General features: G+C 37.6%; 1 protein-coding gene across 1 annotated transcript; it reads left to right on the top strand.

Moving 5' to 3' along the window:
- On the top strand, positions 1 to 7,953 carry LOC106151208 (uncharacterized). The gene is made up of 9 exons (XM_013524329.2): positions 1 to 1,088; positions 2,707 to 2,833; positions 3,184 to 3,349; positions 3,642 to 4,451; positions 4,665 to 4,784; positions 4,921 to 5,092; positions 5,312 to 5,429; positions 6,218 to 6,372; positions 6,698 to 7,953. Exons 1-9 carry the CDS (start codon positions 160 to 162, stop codon positions 6,798 to 6,800), a joined length of 2,700 nt encoding a protein of 899 aa, XP_013379783.1. The 5' UTR covers positions 1 to 159; the 3' UTR covers positions 6,801 to 7,953.
- Positions 7,954 to 14,835: the final 6,882 nt, after the last annotated feature.

The following is a 14,835-nucleotide window of genomic DNA, read 5'->3' as shown; positions in this document are numbered from 1 at the left end:
CTGAAAGCTATTTCAGTTATCTCGATTTGAATAGGTGACTCACAGCGGCCATCTTGAAAAATTATTACAAGGCTGGATATTTGAAATATCTCTGCTTTTAGTCTTTTTTATATGGCCATTTGACGAATATTTCCATGCTGTGAATATCAGGAGGGGAGAATGGCATACCAAGGAGCTTTGGCGGTGATTTTGGCAGCCGCTCTAGCCGTGATGGTGAACGGTGGACCATTCGATTGGATGACGGAGGATAGTTTTGACCAGCTAGACAGGATGATGAACGCGGTCACAGCAGAAAACTGTGAGACGAAGCCAGCTTCGGCTTTGAAACTACCAACCTCTGTGGTCACACATCAGCCGAGAGCCAACGATTTGCTCTCCCAAAAATTCTTTGCAAACAGGACTAGCATGATTCATTTGCATAACATGGCGCTCAGTCGCTCATTTTATCTCAGTTATATGAACTACAAGGCAAACGAGTCTTGGAATTTCGGCCAACAACCAGGATTTCTATATTATTACATGTCTTTAGCAGCAGATGTAGGAGCCAATCCTGGATGGATAAACGGGAGCTCGGTGTATTTCGAGTACAACCTCACATTCCCGAATTTTTACAGCAATTTGCCGCTCAATCACACGCTCCTTTTATTTGGTCCACACGCATATCGTTTGGACGACTATAAAGATCCGATGAACTGGCTCCGAGAGCCAACCAACAACACCATCAACGTGGTTGACATTGGGGCTGGTAGTGAGAGTAACTATACCAGCACTCAATATAAAACAAACGATTGGTACTCGCTTTTCTTACCAGATTTCTCTAAATCTGGAGACTCGTTGAAGAAGTTTACGTATTCATACGCAATTAAATATTCAAACGAAACTGGTAAATTTGTAAGCAATGAATTTCAAGAAAAGACATTTTTTGGTCCACCAAATCCAAGCGCATTGGAGACGCAGTATCTCCCTGTATTGTACACTGCTCCGTATTTTGACTGTGGCAAGACCAACAAGTGGATTATAAGCGCTGTGTCCCCTGTGGTGGATCACCTGTCTCGATATCATGACTTTGATCATATAAGACGCCCAAGGTTTGTATTAATTTCAGTAGACACTTTTAAAAGTTGTCATCTTAAAAATAAAGTAATGCTTTAATTTGAAGCATAAAGAGGGGCTGAATAGACCGTCAGACGTATAAATAATCTCACACATACATTTCCAAGTTTGGTGCAGTTTTTTTTTTCTTTTTTTTTTTTTGGGGGGGGGGGGATTGATGAAAAATATTTTTAATGTTAAAAGTCTTTTATGCGGGATTTTTTAGCCAAATCTCTTTCCTCGAGAAAAAAGCAAATTTCTGCTACTCACGCCAAAATTCTTTCCTCGAAAAAAAAAAAAAAGAAAATTTCTCCCACTCACGAATCATTGCTCAATCCATCCCTGGATTCGATGTTTTGTTCTATTTTTAATTAAATAACTTAGTTCTGAACGAATCGTGATTCATTTAGTTTAGACCGCTGTATCTTCCTGACTGCAGCAGAGAATATCGACATAGGGCCTTTTTATTTGAAGTGTTTTGTCGTTTTAAGGCCTGGATTGGGAAAGATAAGTAGCTTTTGTTGGATATGTAGACACGAAAATATGACTTTGGGGCATTTTTAACGCGTATAGTATACCTTAAAGAGGAAATGTCCCTGTGGCATCAGTGTAAGTGAGCATTTCCTCTGTTGATATTTGTCATGTAATTGATGCCATGAAGCTGTCATTGTGATTAGTGTGTTCTGTGATTTCTATCCACCTTATCTGAACACTGCAATGCATACTTTGATACTGCTTTTAATTTCATATCGTTTTTTATTTTGAACTAAAAACATTTTCAAATTCGCTAATTACATACCATGCCCAATACCGTTTAACTTATGTTCTATGTATTTTGAGCAGACTGTGCACATAACTCAAAATATTAATTTTTAAGAAAAAAATCGAGATCGCAAGAAAACAATCTGTTTTTTTAACAGTAAGAGTAATAGGAACCAAGCAGCACTGAAGAACATATGACATTCGCCATTGCAGTGTAGATGGATTGTCGTTACCATGGTTATTAGTTATGTGGCATGCGATAGCACATGCACTCAATAGCGTTTAATAATCGTCGAAAGTTTTCGTCTTACCTCTGGCGTTATTCTCCCGCATGTCTTCTTATATGTGAAAACAATTCCGAAGAGTAAAACTGAAACTTGCAACAGATAGCCTGCAAGCAACAAACTGTGTGGATACTTAATGTCTCCATCCTCGACTCAAACGATGCTCTTAAATTGTGACATTTTCTACTTTTTAGAAATATTTTATTTTATTTTAATTTTTATTTTTGGTCGTTTTTTTAAGTCAGAGAAAGAGATTGCTGTGAAGGGCACTTAACATGTTTTTACTTTTTGTTGACTTAAGCTTTGCAGCATATATAACTTTTGCTGTCATATAAAATATTGTATCTATAGTTATCAGCTGCAGAGTTCTTTTGTTATCCACACACCAGTCGACAGTCGCCAAGTGCAATATCTGTACCGGGTTGTTCTCATGCTCCGAATGTCTCACGCACATTGAATTGTCGGCAAGAGCTATTTTTCAATGATATAATGAAATACATAAATACTAAGATATAAAAAAGTTATTAAATTAAAGATAAAAATGAATGCTTGAATGGATGTATTTTAGGTACTCTGCGGTTGTTACAATGGATATGGATTTTCTGCGGATCGACTTCAATCCATGTCCAATAGGACAGGGAAATCCCATCCCCAACTTTCTGGCAGGGACAGCTCGCTGCAAACCCACCACCATGGTATGGAGAGTTGGTCCACATGGAGTGTGTGTGTGTGTGTGTGTGTGTGTGTGTTTGGGAGGGGGGTATAAATCATAACTAAAGGGCCAGGGGTGTATGGGGTGGGGTTGGGAAACGATTTGGCAATTGTTAACTTGAGCATACTTGTTTAACTATGTCTTCCTAATAATAGTTATTTGGTAGATGCCACTTATTACGTATATCAAATAATTGGAATAAACTTTGTAAGCTGAATGAAATAATAATCTCAAAACACCATACTCGTGGATATACTGCCATTCCTTTCTTTTTGATTCTTATGTGTAAGTTACATTTTCAAACAGTAAGATGCCTTTTCCTTTTGTTGTCAGTGTCAGCCGCTGTCCGGGTTCGGCTTTCAGCGTGGTGGCTACGAGTGTGTGTGCCGCCCAGGGTACCGCCTGCCACACTGGCAAAATGGCGCTTTCCAGGGAGTGGACATTGAACTCGCTACCACAGAAGAATACAAAAATGGCTTCGACTGTTTACCTGTGGGTTGTGAGTATCCATTTACAAAACAAAATTTCATACGTTATTGATTGAATTGGAGGCTGAGTATAACTGATCATCGCTGCCTGATCTTCACTGATAAGAGATGGTATAATGTCGTTTTCTTTCAATTTTTAACTTCACTTTATTTTTTTAGTTCCTGTATCACAGCAATTTATAAAACATTTCAATACAGGTTATTGCAAATTTGGGGATATTAATCAGGAATGGGACCGTACTTTTCCATCTGAAAGAGAATCCCAAATAATGTTGGAATCCATAATATCTTTTTTTTTTCTAGACCGCATGGTGGTCCCTCAAATTCAAAACAAAGAAGGTGGCCCATCCGGTGGTGTCATCGTAGAGAAATTTACTACTACTACTACCACCACGACCACCACCACTCCACGGCCTGTGACCACGACAGCTGCCCCCGTAACGCCCAGTAACAACACTTCTAGCGGGCGTAGGAAGCGAAGCATTGCCGCTCATGCTCCGAAAGATGTCCTGGACGCTATAGAGCTCAATAAAATGAGAGAAGAACTGAGAAAGAAGCGTAGGGTCGCCAGCAAAATCCGCCAAGAAGACGTCGAAATCATAAAACGCAATAAGAGGAAGATCAATAAGGAGAAAGAAAGACAAGAAGTCAAACGCCGACGCAAGCGAGAAGCTGTGGTTCAAGCCTTCAACGAGGAGTCCAGCATTCGTGTGAACCTTCTTATCGAAAAGATGGACAGTGTAACCAGTGCAAACTGCAGGTCCAAGACACAGGAGGAGTTAGAGCTGCCAGGAGATATGGCGTACGGGACAAAAGAACAGTTTGAAAGTCAGGGCCGCGTGGCTGTTCGTCTGGCCCAGTTTCTCAGCAACTTTATGCAGAACGTAGACGAAAAGGAAGATTTTGGAAACTTGTTGGGTGATAATAAGCTGCACGTAGAGCAGATGTTTGGCGAGGTTGGAAGTAACGTGATGGGCAATGTTGAGATCTCCGGTTGCGGTGTGTTTTTTGACCATAACAAATTCCTGGAAAGAAATGGCACCATGAGATCTTACTTTGGCCCTTATGCCTGGAAGTCCTTGGGAGACCAATATTTGGCTGTAGACTTTGCAGGTACACAAGTCTTCTTACATTTCTACTCGTCTTGTATCAGCCTTTATAATCCAAAATACAATCGCATTGGCAGATAAAAAGGTATTTAAAACACGCTGTAAAATTATGACAGTGGCAATCTACATATTACTCACTACGGAAATGTGAGAAAGTAAGTGCAATTCTTATGACTTTTACTCACTTTAAATCAAATTGTCTTTTTTTTTCAAACAGGAGACCCAGAAGGCTATGCAGACGAGGTTTGGTTTTCAGACGTGAGAGACCGCTGGAGGGCCAACACCTACGGGCTGACGCGTTTTACAATGAATCCTTGGATGAGAGCTGATATTGCTGGTACGAATAACCATTTGTCTGAGATGTTATAGGCATTTAAAATTCTTGCCATTTAATTTAGTTCATGTTCTGAACAATTTTATTTTTATTTGGTGATAATAATTGTTTAAGCTGGATATTTATATATTCTCTCTAGGCACTGCACTGAGGAAATTTGACCAATATCCACTCTTCTACTATGCGGCTTCTTATGAGCTTGGGGAGTGGTTCGGGCCTTACTTTGATTGTGATGGATACGTGGATGATTGGCTCATGACTTACTCTGTCCCTTTCTTTGGTCTTAACTCCCTGAAAAGAATTGAATTCAAGTAAGTACGGCAACGTGTATTTGTCTCTATTCAGACAAGGAGGGAACATAATATAATTTACTTTTAATGCTTTCTCATTTTGGCCTAATGGAGACCTTCATTCCTGTTAAATTTATCCTAAATGTATACAGCGCCTACTGTTATTTAGTTTTTATTTTCTTGTGTAGAAAATAGCACACCTAAGATAATCTGTACTATGATGAAATTCCAATATTTTAGGGGCGTGGTCATCGTTGACGTAAAACTGCGAGATCTCGACATTAACCAGTGTCCCCAGGAGTTTTATGTGCCTAATGCTTTCAAAGGAACTGCACGTTGCGACTACGAATCCACATACGTAAGTAACATCTCCCTCTTTCTTTTTATTCTCAACAAATGCTCTTTATGTTTTTTGTACTAAAGGATAGTACAGTGTAACTGATGGATTTTTCATATTCAAAGACGCCAGTTTGCAGAGCAGAATTGAGAGCCCCTCTCTCTTGGCACTGGCGGAATGATCACGTGAAACTCCATAGTGATTTTTCCCTGGTGCCAACCGAGGTGGGTTCTACTAACAGCATGCCACATCTTCCCTGAGTGAGTGTTAGTGATGAAGTTGTATGTTTCTTTTTCCTACCTTCACGATAACCCATATAACACGAATAACAGGCGACGCATTATAGATAAGAGTACTGGTTGAAATCAGCTATTCCTCATTCCACGGTGTTCTTTGAATTTAATCACATTATGTTTTTGAAAGAAATTTTAACTGTTTTTCATTTTACTAATAACTACCGTGTTAGATTAAAATAATTGCGGATGGTCCAGCAACATGAAAAGCATACGAGCAGTCGTCAGTAATAAAAAGGTGGTAATACAGACAATAAGCAGTTTTTTGTGGCCTTATAATGAAATTTCTTAATAGTAATCAAAACTCAGCAGTGCTCAATAGATATTGAAGTCGCAATGGACAGCGTAATTGTAGGCTAACACTCAGTATTCACCTTATCTCCGTAAAGCGCCACGGGTGCTAGGGTAAATAGTACCAGCAGTCATATAATGGCTGATGTTTAAGTGTGTCGACGTCGACTTGAGGGTGTCATTCATATGTTATCATTGAACAAGGTATTCATTTTACATTAACAGTGCAAATTCGAGCCCAGCCAGAAGTTTGAGAAGGGTGGTTACAAGTGTGAGTGTAAGCAAGGCTACGAGTACCCGTTTATTGATCAGGGATGGTACTTCGACGGAAAGGAAATGGAAGAAGAGTACAGGAAACTGAAACTGGGAATATTTTCAAGGTGAGTGTTCCCGCAAAGTACTCCCCTCACTTGGTACCGACATTGCTTGGTGAACGGCAATTTTAGGAACATGCAAGGCATATGTCTGTTTTGTGGACAAATAACCTTTATCTTTTTAAACCATGCAGATTTAGATAATAGTTTACCTTTGAGTCATACGTAGACTGCCCAGCGCAGTGATTTGCTTATTTATTGCAAACTTAGTTACATATTAGCCTCTTTTTTGTAAGCATTATTCACGTCATAGACTTCTATTTTGATCGTTGAATTAATAACCTAGGATTATGAAAGAAAAAAACTTGATACCTGTTTTTTTATTATCCAGATACGATACCCTCAAGTGTCGCATTGCTGGTGCCCCGAAGATAGCGAGCAGCGGAGTTATAATGACAGTGCTAGCATTAATGTACATGTTGCTGAAAGAGTAGTCAGTCTTTTTATATATATGTTGCCTGTGGCTGGCTCTAGCATGAATGCAAGAGCAGTTGCTCTTTATTTCAAGCATTTATCACAACTTGGTTTTATTAAGTACATATTCAGATATAGTAGATCTTTTGTAGGTTTTAACTATACATTATACTTAAATTTTATACTTTACAAATTTTAACTCTTTTTCAGTTGTCGACAAATGTTTTTATTTACAAACTTCGGCATTTTTAAAATTTGCGTGGAATGTTTTATGCTGCAGAGGACAGTTAATATTAATCAGAACTCGAACTGGTATATCAATAACATGAAATGGATAACGGTTCTTTTTTCATTGGTAGTATCCTAATTCTCGTTATTCTACCTGGATTGAGTGCGAGGAAAGAACTGTTTCCAATGTACATATGTTCAAAATATTTGATATTTTTGACCCGCACTAGTTTAATAGAAAATAGTGAAGAAAGCGTACTTGGTGCCATCTGTATATATATAAATATATATATATCAAAACTTTGCGTGTAAATATTTTCACATTCCGTTTGTTTGCACAAACTGCCTCTTGCCCACAAGATGGAGGTAATTAGTTATTTGAAAATTAATGTATTTGATTAGCAGTTGTGAAATTTTGTAGGCAACCATCCAAAATTCCTCTATGCAAGTTTATATAATCTGTGAAAACAAATTATTTTTCTAATCTAAGTATCAAGAGCTTTTTTCTTCTTCACAGTCTTTAAGTTTAGGTCTAGACAATGGAAGCAAAAATGAAATGCTGTACATATTTGACTTTGACTTAAAAGGTCTGCCTATAGCTTAGGAATGCTAAGGTTGGGAGGGGGGTCGCGGCCACTATCCATTGAAAATATCAAATATTGTGCGGGTGTGAATTCGTCAGAGGAGAGAGTTGTTTTCTCCATATGTTGCTGTTTAGATTCAATATAATTACCAGCACTGGAATCCGAATGCCATGGCATTTTTCAAGCACGACCTACGTACCATAAACTCGTAAGGATACTAAGACGTGAATTATACTTTTCGTATGTTTGATAAAATATTTGTACAGAGGTATTGAAAAGAACGTGTAGCGTCTTTGCTGAAAAGGGAAATCTATTGATGCGGAGATGAAGATAAAACAGAAATAAACGCATTTCTGGAAAATCGTTTTATTGATTTTCAATATAATTTATCTACTCTCTGTTAAAATTTCAGAAGATTTCACAATTGCGAATTCCTCTGACCAGCAAATAACCATCTAATTAAATCTGTGACGGTTCTTTTCAGTGTGATATATTAGTGCCTGGGTCACAAATGGGATGTTATAAATCCAGTGACGATTTTTCATGAGTTCAGATGCAACATGTACAAAAATTTGATATGACCGTGCACGTTATATCTTTATATTTATAAAAAATTCACATTTAACAATCTACTGACAACCACGGCTTGCTTTTATTCAAAACCGTTGAGTCTAAAGAGAGATTAAAATGTGCCTGTGATGAATTAATAAAATATAATTGAAAATGCCGCAAATTTGTCTTTGCGTAAAAAGGTCAATTCTATAAGCATGAGATCAAATAAGAAAAAACGAATAAAAAACAACCATGGTTTGACAGCACGTGTTCTGAAGTCAGAAGAAATATAAAACATCTTGGAAAACTACTACTACTACTACTACTACAAACACACACACACACACACACGACTACATTTCACAAACCTACCACCTAGCTACAAAGAAATATAAACAACTAGTAAAGAAAGAATGAGTACAAAAATGTTATCCTAAATAAACTGGTGTCTGAAAAAAACCCCTAAAGAGTTCTAGCAAACTCTTAAAAAACTAAAGGATAGAGAAGAAAAAAAAACAACATAATTAGTCCTGAGATTTTGCAGCAACATTTCCAACAACTTTGCGGAATTCCCCCTACTGATGATCAGCGAATAGATCGTGAAATTAGTAAATATGAGAGAACAGAAGGAGATCCTGTCCTTAATAACCCCATAAGCATTTGAGAAGTAAAAAACTGTTATCAAAAAAATTGAAAAATGGAAAAGCGACTGGTGAAGGCTCTATCAGAAATGAAATGTTATATGGATGTGAAATTGGGCACAATAAATCTCAGAAAAAATAATGTCATCAGGCCCGTAAGGGGGGAGGGATAGGTCCCCTCTGGATAAAATTTTAGCTACGTACACGAAGGATTCATGGTAAAAAAAGGTGCGATTTTTAAGAAAACTAACCCCACTTTTGAAATGGGCCTGGTCAATAAATAAAATAAGCAAAATGCCCTATGAACGTATACACTTAAAATGTGTAAATGGGCACTTGGTGTGAGAAGATCAGCCAGCAAAAATGCCTGTCGTGCAGAACCTGGTCTCCCATTATACTTGGACACTGTCAAATTAGTATCAAGATACAGTGAAAGGCTGAATAACCTCCCAGAGCAAAGAATTATCAAACAAGCCTACAACAGAGAACAAACAGATCGGACAAATAACTGGTTTTGGGCAATGTCATATTTGGTCCAATTGACAATAAAATCCACAATCAGCAAAATCTAGAGAATGATATAGCCATCAAAATAAAACAAGATTTTTGGGGAAGAGTTGCACAGAGAGGAAAATAATAAACTTAAAACATACAGAAAAATTAACAATTACTATGAGCCCGAAAGATTCTTAAAAATTAATATTCCACGTACCCACAAAAATACTTTTGGCAAAAATGCGAATAAGTAATCACGACCTAGAAATTGAAAGAGAGCGACCCCAAGGCACAACTGTAGGACCGAAAATGTTCCCACTGTGACAAGGTGGAAGATGAACTTCATTTCTTCCTAGAATGCGATCATCACGAAATTGAAAGAAAACTACTCTTTGAATGCATACCAGAGGTAAACTCGCAGGGTTTAACAGACAAGGTCAGACAGCCCGATTAGACAACGGATGGACACCCCGTAGGGGTTACGCAACAAGCATTCAAGTGGGTCGGCCATATTTGATCCTCGGATCTGTTAGTACTCTGTTCTGAATGCGCTCAATGCCGCCATACTCTAAGCCCTACCTTATTATGGACTGGTAAATAGTTATCTGATCTTGTGTGTCCATTTGTACTTTTGTCTAAGATAAAAAAAAAGTTATGAACATGCGTTAATATATGGTGGTGGTGAAAAAAACGAAAAAAAAGTTCGGAGAATAAGATAAGTTTTTCACATAAAAGAAACAGAGGGAAAGCTATTTTGCCAAATGTAGGCTTTTATAACGCATTGAAACTCCTTTAGATAACATTAAAATGGCAAGAATTATCGGTGGAGATGTAGTTAAAATAATGTTTGAATTGCATCTTAGACACCGATGCTCTTTTTCTTATGTATAATTATTTTACAATTGTGGTACCATTTTTACGACCTACTTATCTAAAGTTGACATTTTATTATTGATATCATAAAATATGTCTACGTTTATATATCACAGAATATAAATATCGAAAAAAATGAAATAGATAAATAAAAATAAGAATTAGAAGATGGTACCATATGTATATATCGGTTTTAAATTGACAATTTTTAACATTTGCTCACAATGCCCCTACCTTATTTCACCAAACACATTAAGGTACGAAATTACAGACTTGATTTTTTTTAATGTGGAATATTTTAGTTCAAAAGGTGTGTCTAGGTAATAGGTATTATTAATTGTAATAACTAAATAATCTCTGACTTCCACCTCTGAATAAACTGATCTTTGAGAAGTTGTTCCAATTCACTTGACGGAACATTTTCTTTTTGGTATAACCTTAGACTGGGCCTGCATTCCCATAGATTAAGATCGATCCATCTAGGCCGACCTAACTCCCTGGGGGTTCACGCTAAATTGCTGTCAGCCGAGCGCGCGCGGTAGTTAATTACCCCTTTACAGCTTTTATTAGGCGGGACAGACGCTTAAGCCGGCTAAGCTGACAGTAATCTAGTGAGACTCTCCACAGGGATAGATCCATCTAAAATCTGTGGGAATGGGGTCTGGGTTCCCGTCCCTAGATCGATCTAACAGGATCGGCCCATCTCCACGGGGTCTCTCTCTAAATTGCTTTCAGCTAATACCCCCGTCACACTTATTCGGAATCAGCAGGAATGAAGAAGAATGAGCCCGAACGAAGAATTTTTAAAATTCGAACCACATTCGGGGGAAAATTTCAAATTGACCTTAATTATTGTAAGAGTACCGTTGGAATACTCAGAATGCGCTTGAATTCGCCTGGAATGATGAGTGCGTTTTCGACTGTGTAGCTCTCAAAAGCAGTTCGAATGTAGTTGGAAAACTAGGAATATTTATAATGCTGTAAGAAGGCAGTATTAATATTTAGAATATACTTTGAACGGCGCACTAGTGTAGTTCGATTGCTGGCAAAATTAATATTTCAGCTCATCCGAGGCACATTCGAAACATTCTGGTGGAGTATAAAATCCCCGTCACACTAGAGGCGGAATGATTAAAGGTACATACGAACCGAGCATCGGTGGAGCGTGGATTCCCAGTAACACATGTAAACCACTTCTACTAGTTTCTTATACGACTCTAATAAATTCGACATGCCAAGGGATAAACTGAATAAATCACCCGATCAGCCATAAAAGAGCTTTAGAGTGATCCTTTCTTTAAATTTTTGGTTGTCAATTTAACCTACTTTCGTGACCTACTTTTCTGCCCCATTGACATACAGCTTAGAATGCTAGCAGAAAAATCTATTCAAACATCACTTTCGGGTAAAATTAAACAATGCCTTTTGGTAATTCTCTTAGTTATACTACTTGAAACTATATGCTGGCACTTGGTTGGTTTTTATGACAAAAAATTGACTTTGTATGTATCTTTAATAATGGCGTCGGAAATACAATTCTTTGTGCATTTCAGGATATTCGAATAGCATTCTAAAAACATTCTAAAAATTCTGAGTGCATTCCAAATATTTTTACCCATTCTTGTGGCCGGCTCGAATGTTTTTGTCATGTCAAAAACTTTCGAAGTGCATTCCAAGAGGAAATTTATCGCAATATCCCTACAGTATTCCAACTACATTCGAGCTGCATATGAGGGGTAATATACCTGGAATGTGCAAGAATCATTCCAGGCGGGTTCGATGTGCATTCATAGTATTCCAGGGGCATTCTTACAAAGCCGTAATATTTTATGATAATTTTAAATTCCCTCTCGAATATGGCACGAATTTTTAAATTTAGTAATTCCGGCTTGATTCCTACTGATTTCGAATAAGTTTGACGGGGGCTTTAAGAAACTTGTCAGTTCGAATATTCCTCTAATGTTATCAGAATGTTTCGAATGCTGTCGGAATGCCGTGAGAATATTTAGAATGCAGTCATAGTGCAGTTAGAATACTGTTCAAATGCCATTCGATAAATTTCCACTTGGAATGCACTTCGAAAGTTTTTGACATGACAAAAACATTCGGAATGCCACATGAATGGGTAAAATATTTAGAATGCACTCGGAATTTTTAGAATGCTCTTCGAATATCCAGGAGCGCACAAAGAATTGTCTCTTCGACGGCATTCTTGCTCATTCCGCCTCTAGTGTGACGGGGGTATGAAGTGGCTTATGCCCCTATTTTACACAGACCACGAATCCCACGAATCGCCAAATTTCAGGATTCGTGGTTGAATCGTAATCAGTTCGTGAAGTTCTTAACAGATTCGTATATATATTTGTAGTCAGTTCTTGCAATTCTTGACCAACAGGAATTCGTGGCAAAAACATTGATGGCCCTATTTCACACAGACCACGAATCCCACGAATCGCCAGGAATTGACAAATTTCAGGATTCTTGGTTGAATCGTAATCAGTTCGTGACGTTCTTAACAGATTCGTATATAATCGTAGTCAGTTCTTGCAATTCTTGATCAATCGGGAATTCGTGGCAAAATTTTCAGCTGTTCAAAATTTTGGCCACGAACTCCCGATTCCAAAAAAAATGGTAGTGAATTCTTGACAATATTCGTGCGATTCAAGCCGAATCCCACGAATATTCGTAACACTATCGCACCTGTATCGTAACTGAATCGTAGAGCGTGTCGAATTAGGCCAGAAAATTTGCAAAATCTCACGAATCCTCACGAATCCTGAAATTTGTCAATTCCTGGCGATTCGTGGGATTCGTAGTCTGTGTGAAATAGGGGCTGGCACGCTTACTAAAGCTGTTAAACGATTGTTTATTATTATTATCAGCTTCAGTGGGCGTGACAGACATCTAAGCCGCCCAAGTTAATTGCAATAAAGCGAGAATTCCCCTGGAGATAGTTCGTTCCAATGTTAACGATAGTCTCTGGGAAGGGTACGTACGGATAAAATTTAGTCCCAAAATATTACACGTCCCTATACTCCCGTTCCCGATAGATACATAAAGGGAAAAACTGAAAAAACGTCTTTTTAGATTTTAATACCGATAGATCCGATTTTTTACCACCGTCCTATAAATTTGCGTTCCTATAGATACGACGTCCTCATAAACCCGCGTCCTTTACATCCGCATACCTATAGATCCATGTATTTTTAGATCCAAATACCGATAGATCCATTACAGGTACACTATTGCTCAAAATGGTTGGTATACTACTCAGTACATAAAATGCACTGTTTAAAACGAGAGTACACATATTAATCCTATCAGCAATTTATTATTCTACTATAGATCGTTTTTACGCAATACTCGGGTAATTTACATGAGGCCTACTAATGCATTATCTGACGGAAATTTATGATTTCACTAGATGTTTTGTTATTTTCATGTTACATTCATTTACATTCATTTTGATTACGAAGGCTTCTGACAGGAACCTAAGATTATATATTTTTTCATAGCGATTAATCCAAGAAAACACACACACACACACACACACACACACACACACACCACCCCCGTCAATTAAGAACTCGGCAAAAGTTGATGAAATAATGTTAAGAGTTTTACAAGTAAACCCTTCTTATTTTATACTGTGTATGATTTATTTGGGCATTTCATGAATGATTCTGCCTGATAACTGTCTTGTATACTTGATAGAAACCATTAGGCCTACTGTATGGTTGACAAACATACCCAAAGTTTGCAGGCAAAAATCGGCTATTTATATATATATATACAGTAGAAGTTACTTACATCTTGGACATAATAACGAATTTGTGTCGTTTTTATGTCCAAGTAGTTTACATTGATGAAGTTACGTGCGTAGGGCCTACATTGCGGAATGGAGTAAATGATAGTAAACGATAGTAGGCCTAAAGACGTGTAGACGCGAACGTACATGTAGGCCTATGTCTTGTTTGAACACCTAATAAATATATAAATAAATAAATATCAGGTTGTAATTAAGTCATCTCACTGAGTGGGTCAGTACTCGCATCTCGAAAGCCTCATACCTGTATCTCAAGTTTATATCGGCATTTTAGCCGATTAATTACGATGTCAGATAGATGGATCTAGCGGTACCTGGATCTATAGATACGTGGGTTTATAGGAAACTGTTGGTGGATCTATCGGAACGTTTTAACGAGACGTAAATCTATTGAGACGTGTATGTATAGAGACGTATCTATCGGGACGAATATTTTATTGGGACGTTTATCTATATGGCGGACCCCTCTGGGAATGGTCTCTTACTTTTTTTTTTTTTTTTTTTTTTTTTTACAGCTCAAATGTTGTACTGTGATTATGAATTTAACAGTTCAAGAACTGTTTTTAGGAAGTCCTTCAGAGTGTCCTAGAACAGATTAAGGTTATTTTTCATTAAAAGAGAAAAACAATATGTTCTAGGTCAGACTGAGAACCGTAAGTGAGCGCTAAATGAGAGGGTTTATTATTATTTTTGAAAGGCATTGCTGAGAGCGCTGCTGCACTGTATCGTTTTGCGTTAACTAATTAAAATTGCAATCTGGGAATAAATCGTAAGGAAATGTCTTTTTCATGAGATGTTTTCCCTAAAAATTCAGCCATAAAACATGGATTGTGACATAATAGGAGCACAAATTCAT

The sequence above is a fragment of the Lingula anatina genome, chromosome 1 (genome assembly GCF_051362555.1).
Source record: "Lingula anatina isolate TDL-2025a chromosome 1, LinAna3.0, whole genome shotgun sequence".
Taxonomy (NCBI): domain Eukaryota; kingdom Metazoa; phylum Brachiopoda; class Lingulata; order Lingulida; family Lingulidae; genus Lingula; species Lingula anatina.
The sequence above is the reverse complement of the archived record's forward strand: the minus strand, read 5'-3'. Positions and strand labels throughout refer to the sequence as shown.